This window comes from Halichoeres trimaculatus, unplaced genomic scaffold, assembly GCF_033239565.1.
Source record: "Halichoeres trimaculatus isolate MK-OKI-2021-1 unplaced genomic scaffold, fHalTri1.1 fHalTri1_scaffold_20, whole genome shotgun sequence".
In the NCBI taxonomy this organism is placed as follows: domain Eukaryota; kingdom Metazoa; phylum Chordata; class Actinopteri; order Labriformes; family Labridae; genus Halichoeres; species Halichoeres trimaculatus.
The window spans coordinates 9,161,016-9,177,164 of record NW_027437198.1 but is presented as its reverse complement, the minus strand read 5'-3'; the positions used below and the strand labels follow the sequence as shown (position 1 = coordinate 9,177,164).

The following is a 16,149-nucleotide window of genomic DNA, read 5'->3' as shown; positions in this document are numbered from 1 at the left end:
ACATCATCCTGCAGATCCTCACACACTTTATTCAACTGCTTTCTCTGAGTAAGTTCATTTAATTCACGCCAGAAGAAAAAAATGCCAATTTTTGTATTTAATCTGGGTTAAAGATGGGTATCATGGCTTGAAAACCGAAACAGATTTTCTGAACATCTTACGATGCAACTTTATGCAACTGTGATCACCTCCCTCAACATGAGAGCATGCACAGCCACCGAGAGAAAAAAACAAGTGCTAAACTCTTGAAAAATTTCCAGAACATTCCTGTGGATTGGCTGCAATCAGCCAAAATTTCCACCAAACTTTGTCCAGATTTTTTTCTGCCAGCTCCTCAGAAAAAAAACCTGCAGGAAGGGCTGAGCTGGTGTGAGAGCACTGCAGGAAAAATTTACAAGTGAGGCGGAGCTGACCATATTTTCATCATGCAATGAACGCTAACCCAGAGGGGCGACTCGTAACAGGAAGGAATAAAACTGTCCGAGTCTGAAGAAGGAGGATTTCAACACAAGAACAGTTAAGACTTAAAGAGTCCGCCTCTGGCTCACCTGAGGGGAAAGCTCACACTTTGCTGGACGTGTGTGAACAGACAAGTCGAGGGAATTTCAGGAGTTATGTAAAAAAATAAATGCACTTTGACTAAAGATCTATACATTAGAGTAGAAATACAGAGAAAATATGAAAGGTGGAAATTTAAATCACTTCTCCAGCTTTAAGGGATTAATGTTTTGCCAGCTCCTGAAGCTAATATTAACATTTTTACCTGAATCTGCAGAGTTAAAAATCAGGCTGAAAATAAAGCATTTACTTTTTTAAATGAAGACTATTTCTTTGGAGGAGTTTCTCTTGTGCAGTCCACTGAACTGTCTTAAACTGTATGTCATAAAACCTGAGAGCTCCAACAGCTTCAGCATGTCTTCTTCGCCTTCTCTATTCCAGCCCCTCAAACACACACACACACACACACACACACACACACACACACACACACACACACACACACACACACACACACACACACACACACACACACACGCACACACACACACACACACACACATAGATGGGAGGGAGAAGAGTGTGTTTCTGTGAGCTGCATAATCCAGCATCAGCACCGAACACCTGCTAAAGCAGCAGCCAGCAGTAGTAGCATCCAAATCAATAAAAGAGTAAATAAAGTGAAGAGAAAAATGAGATTACCCATGGTGCATTTCAGAGCTCGATGTGCAGAAACCGGTCTGCAGCTTGGTCGTGTTGTCTCTTTATGTTGCTGTCATAATGTTTGAATGAATGTGATATAAAACATGTAGACTACCTCAGATTATTTCACTCATCCTTACAATGAAGCAGGTTAATTGTTTACTTTACGAAACCTTTAAAAATAGAAAAAGGGACTAATATTTTCCTACAGCCTGTAAGATAAATATACCAAAAGATATAAATGCACATTTTCTTTTTGTAAAGGAGAATCTTTAAAGTGACAAAGAGCACCGTTTGTTCCATGAGTTTGTAGAAATTGTTGAATCACTGAGAGGTCTTGAGTTCATGTCCTACGGTCTGCCTGAGATAGATCAGGAGTGATTCTGCGTCTTTCAGGGATTAAAGTTCCTCTTTGTGTTTTCACAAACCCTGTATCCTGTTACTGCTTGTCTCTTCTTTTGAAGTTTTAACCACATGTTCCTCATCCACTTGTTTGACTTCATTTGCAGAGGCTTGCCGCTAGTTTGAATTTCTGTGATCATGCAAAACGAAACACAATTAGTTTTGCATGGTTGAAAAGATACTTCAAGCGCTTTTCTCCTTTTTTCTGTTTAAAGAACTGAAAGTAAAAACAACTTTGGGCTGCAGCCATGTCGTATTTTACATTTTTTGTCAAATCATAGAGAAAGAAGGTGATTGAATGACGTCATCTCACCTTTGGAGAGTTGTGTTAATGAACAAGGACCTAGAGGACACTTAGATTTAACATCAAGTACCAAACTAAAAACCAGTCTGTCTCTGGTTGGATCTAAACATTACACTGCAAAAAAACAGAAATCTTATCAAGTGTTTTTGTCTTATTTTCAGTAGAAAATGTCCTTTTAGACTTGAAACAAGCCAAATTCACCTGACTAGTCCAGAAAAACGTCTTGTTTCAAGTTGTTGAAAGACCAAAATGAGGTCTGAATTGCTTTAAACAATTTTAGAAAAAAATCTGCCAACAGAACAAGAGAAAAGTTACTTGTATGAAGACATTAGTATTTTTTTCTTATTCCATTGGCAGATTTTTTCTAATTGTTTAAAGCAATTCAGACAAGGGCTGGGCGATTATGGTAAAAATAAGAATCCCGATTATTTTAAGTGATATTGAAATCACAATTAATATACACAATTATTCATTTATTCAAAAACTTCAGTACTCATTTAACCATAACTTTAAAGAACCAGCAAGTGGCACATACAGTAGTATTAATACGTCACACGCACTCGCTGTGGCTGCACATGGAACACAGCAGAGCTATGAAGCACAGGAACTTGCATACATCTACACTGTGTGGCATATTAATTGTTTGTCTTTGATTACATTGTTTTTATGATTGTCAGATGGCAATATTGAAATCACCATTAAAATCCGATTAATTGTCCAGCCCTAATTCAGACCTCATTTTGGTCTTTAAACAACTTGAAACAAGAATTTTTTTCTGAACTGGTCAGGTGAATGTGGCTTTTTTTAAGTCTAAATTTCATTTTCTACTGAAAATAAGACAAAAACACTTGACAAAATTTCCACTTTTCCAGTGTACCGTAATATCTGAAATATGAGTTTCACCAGAATTTCATAATCTCAGGAAGATGAGATTTAAACTCACTTCCTGTTTGCTAAACTTGATGCAGTTTCTTTGCAGCTCTTTCCTAGCTGAACTCACTTTACAGAAACATCCATTTCTGGGGTAAAGCTCACCTAAAGTGGCTCTCACCCTCCCTCCTCTTCTAACCTGAGAGCCTGCATATCAGATGTAGAAAACTGGTCAGGTGGGAAAAACAGGTATTAAAGGGATGCTTTGGTTCACTTCTACGCCTGTATATGTATGAATGGACATGGAGCAAGATGCTAACTGAGATGCTAATACAGGGTTGTAGCATTATCACGATAAAAGGAGCAGCACAACATCCTCACAGTGAGGTAAAGAGGGTAACCCAACAGTTAGCATGACATAGCATGTTTGTGAAATAATAACAAAGATGTGGTAAGGGCTGAATTTGTTGTATGGTAGCATTCCTGCTTCAGGATATGAATATCAGATAATGTGATAAATACCAAACATTAAAAGGAGCATATTAGCGCTAGCTTAGTTTTCTATGCAACAGGTAACATGATCACAGGAAGTGAAGTGAAGCACATTCAGATTTTAAAGTTTATTCCTGCCTGTGCTTTTAGTTTGGGTTACTGGTTTTATTTGATCATATCTTGCAGCTTCTTTATTTATTTGATAAAATAAATAAATAAATAAATAAATAAATAAATATAAAATAAAAAAATTAAAATAATTCAAATAAAAATATTTAAAATAATAAAATAAAAAATAAAATAAAAAATGAAATATATTTTTTATTTTTAACGTAAAAATAAATGAATAAATAAATTTAAAAACAGACGGTCACTGTTTTTTTCCCTGCAGCTCCAGCCTGAAGTAACAGGTCGTTTGCAGAACTCTTCTCTAAAATCAGCCCAAAAACACAAACTGTAAGTATAAAACACTGGTGCAACAACACCTGCATGAGTCCCTCAAACTGTGCTCTGGATTTTGTTCTTCACTCTTTCAGTCCGTACACTCTGCAGGAAGGATTACATTAGCTTCCAATGACTCACTGAACCTGACTTTAAAATATCCAGACTCATTCTTTCACTCTCCTCAGGCCACACAAAGATCTTTTGTTGGAGCTGAAACAAAACCAGCTGCAAAGGAACAATCCAGCACATCTCTTTCACTTTGTCTCCCGTGTTTGATAAATGGAGATTTGATGCTAATGTGGAACAAAAACTGCTGCAAAGATGCAGAGCAACAAGAAAATCACAGCTCAGATATCAGCGCTAACTCTGACGTCAAATTTCAAACACATGCATGAATGTTTCTCCCTCCGTCCCTTCATCTCTCCGTCTCTTTCTCTCAGTCTGTCGCTCTGTAAAACACTGGAATGGTGCAGAGAAGATGGCAACACGCCAGGAGCGGGAGGGAGGGAGTAAAAGGGAGGGAAAACAAGGGAGACGGGGAGAGAAGTGGACATACTGTACCAGAGAGGGAGAGAAGAAAACAACGAGAGAATCAAAGTATGACCAGAGAGAGGAGGGAGGAGGAGGAGGAGGAGAAGGGAGGGAGGGAGGAGGAGGGGGAGGACCCATCACCTCCTCTCCTGTCTGCACACAGCGACCGCCTCCCTCTCCCCCTCCCTCCCTGCTTGGAGGTGCCGCTGCCAGACGATTGGTCGCACCCCCCTGGATCCCTCCGCCTACTTTCCCCCTCCTCTTCCTCCTCCTCCTCCTCCCCCTCGCCAGCCATGAGAGGCGAGGACGATGAGCCCTGGCGTGCTTCTCCTTCTTCCCCAACTCTCCCTCTTTCTTTCTCCCTCTTTTACTGCTGCACACACACACATTCACACACACAGCTCCTCACATGCATCATACATTCTGAGTGCATTTAAAGCTGCAACACACTCCACATTGCAGGGATTGAAAAGAAGGAGCACGGCTGCAACAGAAAGAGGCAACAAAAGGAACCTGAAATGAGAGGACAGAGGATGATGGAAGCAGCACTGTGCATCACGCTGAGTGAGAGTCATGAGGATGTGAGCACGATTATCATCCAAAACATGAGTCAGGGACAAGGAAACATGTCTGTGGATCTGTTTTTTTTAACATGTAAGATGTTTGCACAAGTGATTATGTGTAAGTTCAAGCTGAAGCTGCTCGAGCACAAGGACACAACTTCATAATAACCCAAGACGACCTGCAGAGACTTGAGTTGACCTGGAAGCTACAATTTGATGCTGAAGAATCTGAGGAGAAAGTACCGCTGCTTCAGGGACCGTCTGTCCTCAAACTAAGGAGAGGATTTTACACGACAAGGTTTGCAGGTCTGGGATTTTTTAAAGCAGTTTCACAACAATCTGCTTGTTTTGTTCAGTATGCGCCCCATGTACAGAGCTATCGCTAGCATCAGGTTTGCTGAATTTGAGGTCTCCAAGAGCTCTCAACACTCAGCTCACGCTCGTTCTCCGTCTGCATCAAGTCACCAGAAACCTTACAACCAATCAGCTTTGATCTCATGGTGATGCAGCCTCTGGGAGCAACTCCGACTTTCAAAGCTAGCGTTGAAGTTAGCAAAAAAAGGACATCAGATCAGAGAAGTGCTTGCACACAGGTTTCTAGTTTGACTTATTTAAACATAATGTTCATCAGGTGATCACTGACAGGTGTAAGGGTCGCATTAGGTCCACGGTTTTTATGCTTTCAGCCAAAGCCTGCAGATGCATGACGCACAGAAAAATGCTTTGAACTATTAATTTTAGCTTGAATACTCCCAGAAACTGATCCCATGCCTTTAGATTAAGTATGAGTGTGGAGACTCTTTAATTTGTGTCAACCTTATCTGATCTTGCAATTATAAGGCTCAATTATATTTTCAAACATGTTTGAATCTGTTTTGCACCGCGTTTCACAGGTTGAATGTTTCCTGTCGTGCTTTCTCTTCTCAGACTCATTTAAATCCCAATCTTGGGTTTCAACTCAACTTCTCATACTCTCTGCAGCAGATCACCTACAGTGCATGCAGTGTGCATACATACAGCAAATCCTACTGTTCTCTATAAATGGACTTTAACCATCTGTTAGCAGCCACAGTGTCATAAAAATGGGAACATTGATTCAAAGAGTTATCCTTAGAGGATCAAAATGCTGAAACTACAACTGGAAATCCAGAGATTCACTTCTTGCGCGTACACGACTTAAAAAGAATCAGGCATACCAAACAGTCAGGGTAAAACTGGTTGGATTTGAACTCTTCCTCCACAATAAACCAAATCTGAGTAAAGTGGTTCAGAGAGATGTGGATATTGGAAACAAAGAGTCACATCTGCATCCAGCCATGATGCAGGAAACAAAAAAAAAACCTCCCACACGTCATTTTCTGCACAAGCAAATGGAAAATACTGATACACACCCTGAATTTCCTCCTGAATTTTCAGACTAGTCTGAATCTCAGCGTGCACATGTCCAATGGCAGGTGAGAAAAAGCCTAATGAGTCTGAAATTATGTCAGCTAGTGCTCTGCTTTGAAACAAACGGGTGTCATTTAAGCGCAAGGAAGCAGACTGTGGAAAATTTCTACTTTCTGCTGCAAAAAAGCAAAGAGAGACCCCCAGTTACCGTCTTCAGAGGGTTTGCTCTCAGGAGGTTAACTGAGAAACTTTGTTACTCCAGTTTTCTATTTTTATGAGGAGAAATTGTTTCTCTTTAACTTCAGCTCTTTGGGGTGAGGTGTGGAGCTAAGATCTCAACCTGACCTGTTCCCCAACAAGACGATCAGAACTTGGACCAACAACTTCAACACTTACAAATAAATTCCATCTCAGTTTGCCAACAGATGACATCAAAATCACATATGAGCACATGTGTATCGCCTGGAGCATCCCTGAGGAGCTAAGGATGGAGAGGAGAGACATGTGAAGGCACCTCCTGCACATCTTTCCTCCTGCCTTCAACTCCCTGCTCTCTGGACGTACAGAGAATCACCATCTGAAGAAATCATCGTTTATTTCATTTCTTGTTTTTTTTTTTTTGTCTGATTGGAGACATGGGTAAGTTAGAGTCAGAAATGAAGATAAACGGATCAGACAGCATGATTTGTGGAGTGTGTGGTTGGTGCAGCAGCTTGTATACGCAGTCGTGGTCAGAGATTCTGGTTTTATGAGGCTAGATGCTCCTTTGACTTTCCAGTATGAGTTTCCATAAGCAGGTCTCACACACACAGACTCACTTCTGAAAATGCACATAAACAAAACTTTGCTACATGTGAATGGACACATTTGTTGATATAACTGTACTTTTTTTTTTTTTTTTTTTTTTTAAGCAATCTGCCCTTGATACTCCTCAAAGATGGTTGTTAACACATGTCCACAATAAAGAGCTACACTGTGATGCAGTTTTTACATTCATATCAATGCTACAACTACACCAGACAGAAAAAATGTTACTATCTTGAAAATTATTCTCCTTCCTGAGCCTATGTTTTTTTTAAATCATGTTACATCTCACTCTTTTGGGATTAATTATTTAAAAGTCATAGTTTTTCTTGTGGGGAATTTTCTTGCTGTGTTTTGAGTTCTTCAGCAAATTTCAGCTGATAAGAAAAGTCCAGGTAAAGTCAGGATCAATTCTTTGGCTTGTTGCGTTCACACATGCAGCTCAAGGTGGAAATTTCTGGACATTTTTCTGGATTTTTGCGCATGTGTGAATACAGCTCATGAGCGCTGTATGAGGATGTGTCATGGCAGCAGTCCGGAAGTCTTTTAGCGTTTGACTGACTTTAATATAGAATGACCCGCTACACATGATTTAAAGATAGAGGAATGAACAGAATGGACGTTTGTGAGGCAGGTGTAAAAGAGCACCAGGTGTACATTGAAAATCTGTCTGTGTTTGTGTCCTGATCAAGATATCTGTGCATCCTTTTACCCGTGTCTCCTGTATGTGTGAATTTACAGATTTACTGACTGGATGTCTTTATAAATTCAAATTAAAACTCTTCTTCTCTCTCCTGCAGGACATGAGATGACTGCCTCCTCGTCTTATCGGATTAAACGTAGGTTTGCTTTATTTGAAGCTCGAGTTGGACACCTCAGAGGATGCAGAGAAGGTTTATTAATTTTGAAACTAGCGACTACAGATTTCATGGAGCTCCATCAAAGCTAGCGGTCAAATGCTTTCTGTTTATGGATCTGTAGCCCAGACGTCAATTATGACCATAAGGAAAGGAAATGTAATACAGAAGCAGAAGATAAATGATAAAATTACAGAGTAAGAACCAGACGTTTGGTTTGAGAGGATTCTTAAACAGCAGCATGCTCCAGTTTGCAGAAAACTCTCCTCATGTTTCCTTTGGTTTTATCAAATCTGCCGTTTATTGAGGACAGAAGAGGAAGGATGCTCAGATGGTGATAGATGTGTCAGAAAAAAACACTTTAAAGCTCCCTGTGCTCACAAAAACCGCCAGAAGAGTAACAAACAAGCAGGTTACTCAATACGCACATTTCTTACTCAACAGAATTATCTCTGCTTCTCATTTCAAGAGCTGAACGGAGACGGGGGTGAAAACTGTGTCAACATGAATGTGACAGAACCACAGGCTGATGTAAAGACATCTGTGCGCTGCGAGGATGTACAGGCATTAAGAAAGGGCTGATTCACACACAGACACACACAGTCATGCATGCAACAGTGACATTTAGCATCAAACACAGGCTCCTCAGATCTGCTCTGGATTTTTTTAAATAAAACATGGTTTTGTCTGAGCGGGCAGGAATTGTTAACGGGAACACACAAGGATTAACACACAAGACGAGGTTGCATAAGACAACTGAACACCAACGCCTTTCTTCTTCATGTTTAAGATGAGGTAATGATAAATCTATCTTTGGTTTGGATCAGGTTGGATCATTTTTGTCTTAAATCACACGTTTTTTTGGATGAGGTCTGGTGGAATAATCATGAGCTCCTGTTCAGATCACACACACACACATGAGGATCCCCAAATTCCCCAGAATTTCACACCAAGGCTGAGATTAGCTCCAAAATGTGGCACAAACACTTCTGTAAAAACAAATGTTACGCTCACCCAACATCTTTACCATTAAAAATATTCAGTCCGGATCAAAACTGCAGCTACAGAACAAGGCTTTTAAAAATTCATTCTGTGGTTAAAAACTCAGTACACGCTGAACTTCTGCCCTACATTTACTTCCACATCATTCCCACCGACTTCCCTGACATAAGCATTTCACCAACAACAGTGGAAACTTGAAAAATAAAGGCACAAGAATGATTTTGTCTTTTTTATATTTTTCTGCTCAAGTTGGAAAAAAAAATCTCAGGTGAAAGCGAATAACTGCGCCAAATAAAGACATAAAAGCCATGTTTAAAATGTTACATAAGGTCTATATGAACTGAAAAATATTATTTCTGTTTGCCAAAAATGTTCAGTCCCACACAGTGACCCTGCTGGAGCTCAACTGTACTGAAACTTTAGTCCAAGAGAGGAAAACAAAGACTGAATAGAAGCTTTATGGAGGGTGTTTGCTTTAAACAGCCACTAAACAATGGCATCAAGTCAAAGAAGGGTGATAAAAAATATTATGTTAGGAAAAACTAACTGGATCCTCACTGATTGGTCCATAAATATGGAAAATTTGATATGCAGAAGGACAAATACAAGCTTTCGATCAACTTTTTGTGCAAGTGTAGATTTTGTACTAAAAAAACAAGCTTTTTTAGCCATTTGACAAAGTTCTAAACAGTAAACAAACCATGATAAATCCCTGGACATAATACTCTACATCCATGGCTTTAAATGTGCAAAATCTACCTTATGGAGCATGCTCAGGTTAAACTCTTTCAAAGTGCAACCATAAACTCCAAAACTGTGAATTCCTGCATCTCCTGAACAGCTCACACACACACTACAAAACTCAGCCAGCAGTAGCACAGAAAGGGTGTGTGAGCTACCATGCAGAATCTGGAAAATTACAAATTTGGGGACTGATGACAAAATGCAACCTCAGTTTAATTTTTTAAACATCAGATCTGGGTCATGAAGGTAGTGAAGATTTTTTCTGAATCATTGTTTTTTGAGTTTTTTCAGTGTGATGTTTACAATCAAGCATGCCCTTATTTGCAATATTACCTCAAATTCATTTTTAGCTGAGTTTTTCTTTTGGTTGTACTTTTGCAGACATAGATAATGTCCATGTTTTTGTATGAAATTAAAAATGCACACACTCTTCAGGTGCATGTTTGCTGGTTTCCGTCGTCAGGCTCAGAACAAGCGGGCAGAGATTTTGGTGCTGTTCTCCTCTCCCTCTCGCTCTCTGCAGGAATTCTATACATTTTTCTCTCCAGAGAGGAAGGCTTGTTCCCTCTGTGACCCCCCCTCCTCCTTACCCTCTCTGCCTCATACATACACACACACACACAATCCGACCCCCACTCCTGCACCTCCTCCCACTCCCCCCATCTCCTCCCCTCCACGACCACTCCTGCTGACCTCAGCCTGACACACATTTCAGTCAACTTCATGATGAATATTACGACTGTCTCTGTAATTTTAAACCCGTTCAGTCTCCATCTTGCAGCGCTCACTTGAGATCCACGCAGACACACACAGGCACAGTGGCCGTGGTCAGGGGGTCAGAGGCGGCCACGGGCGGCGCCCCCTGTAGCATATACGGGGTTTCAGCACAATCACTTATAGGACAGAAAAATACAGAACCAAACCTTAGAAGTCCCCTTACAGAAGTGACCCCTCCCCCTCAAAGAAAGGGCTCGTTCCTTGTGAATGTGCGCCCCTCCCCACGCGAACACACCTCCACACAGGATCCATGTCAGAGACAAACTGCATGAGAGCAACTATCTGCTCCATATAACGTTACTGCGTGTTTCCAACAGATAGCAGACTGCCCCCAACACACATGAAAAACGGGGGCAGACTGTACGTAGGGGCAGAGAGAAAGACGGGTTCATGCTCAGATTATATTTATTTTACTGAATATTACGCACCGTTCATACACTGAGCGTATTTCTGTGATATATTAACGCTCAATGATAAAAACGTAAACACAGTTTTTAGAAATACCAATGTTAATAATATTTCAAGATGATTCTTTTTTATTTGTTTCATCTTAAACATCATATAGATTTAGTTGCTTAAGGTTTTAAATTGTAGCGCAATAATCTGAGACGTAATTTGGATAATTGGGCTCCCGCTGGCTCAACAAATGACCGGCCATTTTAAGAAAGGCTTCCCAAAAACTGCCTCCACTGATTCTGATCCGCCCACACATGTTTATTACCACACTGAGACGGTTTGACCGGTACATAAAACCAGCAGTGTCCCTACAGGACGCACAGGGCCGCTGAGGAGACCCGGAACACCACACAGTGTAAAAAAAAAAATAGCAGCAGCCTGTGCACTCACTTCGAGCTTCGCCATTTTGCCCTCACAGCCTGACGTGGAGTGACTCTGAGCTGCGTGGGCGCACCACGTGTTCTTGAGCCATAGTAGGCCTCAGTTCGCCCACAGTGGCCCCCTTTCGCCCCTCGCAAATCACCTTTACCATGAAGTCTGAGAGATGTTAGCTCAGAGAAGGTGTGTGTCACAGAAACACACTACTACAGGAGAGTGCACAGGCCCGCTGGGGGTGCTTAGAGACAGCACAGCCCGCTGCAGCCATGTTGGTTCCCCACATGCGTGGAGAGCGACACGAATGTGCAGATTTGCAATAAGTGAGGTCCAGATTCACTGATTTACACTTTGCACAGTAGTCCACCATTACATGGACACAAAATGGGGAATCAGTGCAACATCTCTGCGTCGTTTACGCTCGTGGCGAAACACGGGCGCACCAACTGTAGCTTTAATTCAAAAATTTCACCAAATTTGCGCCAAACCAGCCCACAAAGTAATTTTGCAAACACATTAGTTTATTCAAAGTCAATAATAAATCATCAGGAGGCTTTCTTATCTCACTTGTCCTTATATTGTGAATTACGCATACATGTAATGGCGGAACATGAAGGACTGTGCTCACCTCGTATCTGTGCCAAAGGTTACAGCCATGAATAATGGTATATACACAGATTCCATAATACTGTTAAATCAGGTCAAGTCTGACTCTGAGCACAGGGCAGCTGATCGACGACAGAACCCAGTTTAATCCACAGACTGGTGTCTGAGCCACAGGTTAGTTTTTCTATTCAGAACTGTAGACTCAAGATTAAACAAATGCCAGTGTCACAGTGTAAATATTAAAAATACGTCCTTTGAAATGGAGCCTAGAGGAGAAATGTTACACATGAAAAAAGAATTAGGACAAAAGTTCAAATTCTTATAGGATTTCAGCAGGGCAAAAAAAACTTGTGCTGAATTATAATAAGAAAATACAGAATTCTGTTAAAATTATACACATGGTCTTTTTGGCAAAAGATATAAAAAGCTAGAATAAATCATCAATAGTGTGTTTGATGTAAATCTATCATGGCGAATGTAGGTGATGTAATTTTTTTGTGAATTAAATAAACGTGTTGAGTGTGAACTGAGCAGCCGACGTATATATTCTAAATAGTGAAGTAATTTATATAAAATATGTGCATGATATGTGTCTTATGAAGCCTGAACACTTAAAACTCGTCCACACGACATTCACGTTGCTAAAACGACACACGTCCCTTTGTGTTTGTAAATTGTTGAATAAATGTAAAATCAGATTGCACATGGGACTGTGACAGGTGCTTGCAGCATTGTGTGAGAAAAATTGCAAAAATTATCTAAACATGCTCAAAGGCTCTCCCCCAACCAACAACAGCATTTTTCAAATGAGCACAAGTGGGCTGCACAGCACGGCAGCAGAGAGCAAAGCTGTCACAGTTCAGTTTCACAGCAATGGCCGACAAAGTTGAGGCTCCGCACATTCACCCAACAACCAAACACCACGAACACAAGCAACAGAAAGCTGTTCCCACAAACCAGACACAGGTGTGTGTGCTACAGAGTGACACTCAATTCATACAGACCAGAAAAAAAATTGACTTGGTTATAAATCAATGAAAGAAAGGCCTGGACAAGGTGATGCAACACAAAAAGAGGGTTTCGGGGAAGGGGGAGCAGGGGGTAAAGTGCAGATGACTGTTTAGTACCTTTGCTTCTTGGGGACGGAGTACTCGACCTCAATACGTTTCCCCTGAAGTTCTTTACCTGAAAAGACAAAAACACGGGGTTCATATCACACGATGCTACATGCTAGCTGTTTACTAGCATGCAGGCCTGTGGAGAGAGGAGCTATGCTGTGTTATTGGAACAAAGCTAAAGTGGAAACCCCTTAAAGTTTAGTTCATGTGTTGGAAAAGAAACCATACCACCCTTGCCTGGGGTTGAGGGTTCAAAAGGCCTGTGCAGGACTGAACAGTTTGGGTTCAAGTGGGCTGTGTGTGCGTTTATTTCCGTTTTTAGCCAATTCACCACGTAAATGTCATATTTCATTGAATATAGTTGCTCACAGACACTGCTAGTGTGTGCTCAGTGTATTGGTAGTGTTAAGTTGGGTTTCATGCAGGAGAAGACAGGCATGGCGACCTTGCCTCCTCACGTTACAAATATGGCAAATGGTGAGAAATATGCTACATGTAAATCAGAAAGGCGCAGGATATACAGTTCTGTGTATCCACTCATCGATAATTCTGGGTCTTGTTCGTCTGTGGCATGTTTCTGGTTTAAAAACAAGGTAAGATATTTCTATCTTTGTCATAGTGGGCAGCCGGCTTAAAGGGGGAGGGGAGCCAGCGAGGCTTCTGTGTATATCACACTCAATCCAATGCTAGGCGTCAAAATGTCACTCACATGCAAATATCAGCCTAAAACACACGCACTGGAATCACTGCATGGTTCGGCGTGAAAATGCAGCATTTCTTTTTATTTTAAATGCTACTATTGTGTCGTAGTAACTAATCCACTAGCTGGGGCATAACGGTATAGCTTTACGTTTACACTGCGTGTGTCCCTCCCCCCTGCAAAAGTTGAATGGCTCCCCAGGGCGTACAGCTCTCCACACAGCATGCAGCTGCTATAAACATAACAATTGTTCTTATAAATTTTTATTCCGCATGTTCACACAGAAGCCTCGGTGGTGGACGGGGAATGAATCTGGGGCACACCGCCGAAGGTGTGCATGCAGCCGCGGCTCTACACCGGCGACCACCGCTCCCTTAGAATGAATGAAACTAAAGGTGGAAGGGGCTCTTTGGCGGTCAGAAGACCACCTTAACTCACCAGAAATGATCTCGATGGCCCTCATGGCACACTGATCATCAGGACAATCCACAAATGCATAGCCGGTTTTCATGAGAAACTGTCCGGTGAACGGGATCTTGTGGTCGTCAAAGGTTTTTCCTAAGTCCTCGGCAGTCACGTTGTCGCTTAGATTCCCAATGTACAGCTTGTTCATGTTGGAACAGTTTGTCCAAGTCCCGAAAAAAAAGAAAAGAAAAAACAAAGCCCAGAATTTCTCAGATCGAAGCCAGCAAAAGTTTCTCCCGTGAATCCGCTATTAGCGCAACAAGATATTGACACACTTGCTACACTAACAGAAAGTGGACACACGATAAACGGCAAAAATGATTTTGAGAAGATAATTCGGAACTAAGAAAATGTTAATTCTTTTGCGCAACTAAAGTGAAAAATGAGTTTTAAAATTGTAAAACCAGATGATGTGGTTGAATTTAAATCCAGTTGTATATGTAGAGCGGGAGGAGAAGAAATCCGTGGAGTTGCGGCGGCTCCAGCAGAGTAAAGCAGCAGCCTGTGGCCTCTGTCTCGCGCTGTGCGGGAGGTGCGGTGTACTGGGTGGATTATTTGGTGATGGGTCTGTGGTGGAAGAGTGGGAAAAACTATGGCGGGATCAGGTCGGGAAAATGTTTTCCTCTCTCTCCGCCTCTCTCTCTAGTTTTCTACTCTTCGCCTTTCAGTGGTCCGCCTGCTGCCGGCAGAGGGGTGACGCCGCCCCTCCACCGACTCCAATTCACCGTTATTTCTTTTTTTTTTTTTTTTTTTTTTTTCAGAGGAAACCACGTGGTTTGTTTGGAGTAGGTTAGAGAGGAGGAAGAGAAGGGGAGGGGCATTCCCCTCTCATCCTAGGGTATTCACCAGATGAGCGCATGTACATGTGCACGCGCGTGGGTACACCGGTAGAGACCCCTGATTCCGTACTGTATTTGTGCCGTGCGTCTTTTATGCAACGCGACATCGCCACGCATGCGCCTCACCAATATCTGCTCGTGCAGGCGAAGATTGGTCTATATGAGACTGTACGTGACACACATAGATTGCTAGCTCAAATCTGAGAGCAGGGAAGTTTGTCTACGTGGGGATTTTTCTTTTTAAAATCATTTAGCTTTACGTCCAGTGTACAGAGCTGCTGGGGGCTTTGGTGAAGTAGAAAGTTAATTTAAATAAAACCCCGCCCACTTATTCTATAGCCCAACACCCCCGCCTATCCGCCGCCCCCTCCTCTGGGGGAGTATGGTGCGTGGTGGAGAAGTTAGTCATGTCATGATGTTACATAAATGACCTATAGTGAACCTCAGGGTGTTTGGAACTGGGAACAAAAGGTCCGGGGCCCCATTTGCCTCAGGGGCCTCGAGGGTAGTGCTACTGGAACCTGCGGAAACCCTCCACTCACTGCTGCCCACAGCCACAGCTCCCATTAACTGAAACAATGAATCAAACATGGCGGCGACGCAGCGCAACAACAGCCAGGCGGGAGTTGACACCGCCCTCGCTTTCTTTTGGACATTAAACGTAAAAGTGGTTGTTGTGCTCGATGCGTAAGGTCACGGCTTTCAGCAGGCCACACCGAGCCGTGAACGCCCCACCCCAGCTCTCCGTTGGCTTCTGTTTTATCATATTTGTGAGAGGGGGCGCAGAGGAAGTGACAGAATGGCGCAGTCGCCGGGATACTGCACCACACAGTCCGCGCACCCCTCTGCGTGGAAAGAGACTTCTCAAAATGGAGGCAGAGACTGACACATAGGCCTGGCTCTCCTGCTCACACACCGACTGTGTGTGTGGCGTGTGCCAATAACTCATAATCTGGTGCAAATTTCGACAATTATGGTTTTTATTTCCAAATGGGCCTATATCCATTCCTCCATGTGATGGAGGCGGCTCAGACTTTGATGCCACACTAAACCCATACGCCCACAGCCAACGTGGCACTGTGGTGTAACTGCCTGGTTAGAAAATGGCTCCTCTGCACAAAATGGATCCAAACCGTCAAACTGTTGACGCTCTGTTCCCACATCGTGGGTGAATCCACTCAAAATGCCGTGTTGTACCAAAACTACTTCCC

General features: G+C 42.2%; 1 protein-coding gene across 1 annotated transcript in view; it reads right to left on the bottom strand.

Moving 5' to 3' along the window:
- igf2bp1 (insulin-like growth factor 2 mRNA binding protein 1) overlaps nucleotides 1-14,795 on the bottom strand; it is a 55,496-nt gene extending 40,701 nt beyond the window's left edge. Inside the window, exons 1-2 of the mRNA XM_074696955.1 lie at nucleotides 14,073-14,795; nucleotides 12,944-13,001 (exon numbers count right to left, since the gene is read on the bottom strand). Coding sequence (XP_074553056.1) covers nucleotides 12,944-13,001; nucleotides 14,073-14,247 — 233 coding nt within the window. The 5' untranslated portion in view covers nucleotides 14,248-14,795. The remainder of the gene's footprint in view (nucleotides 1-12,943; nucleotides 13,002-14,072) is intronic.
- Between the last annotated feature and the right edge of the window lie 1,354 nt (nucleotides 14,796-16,149).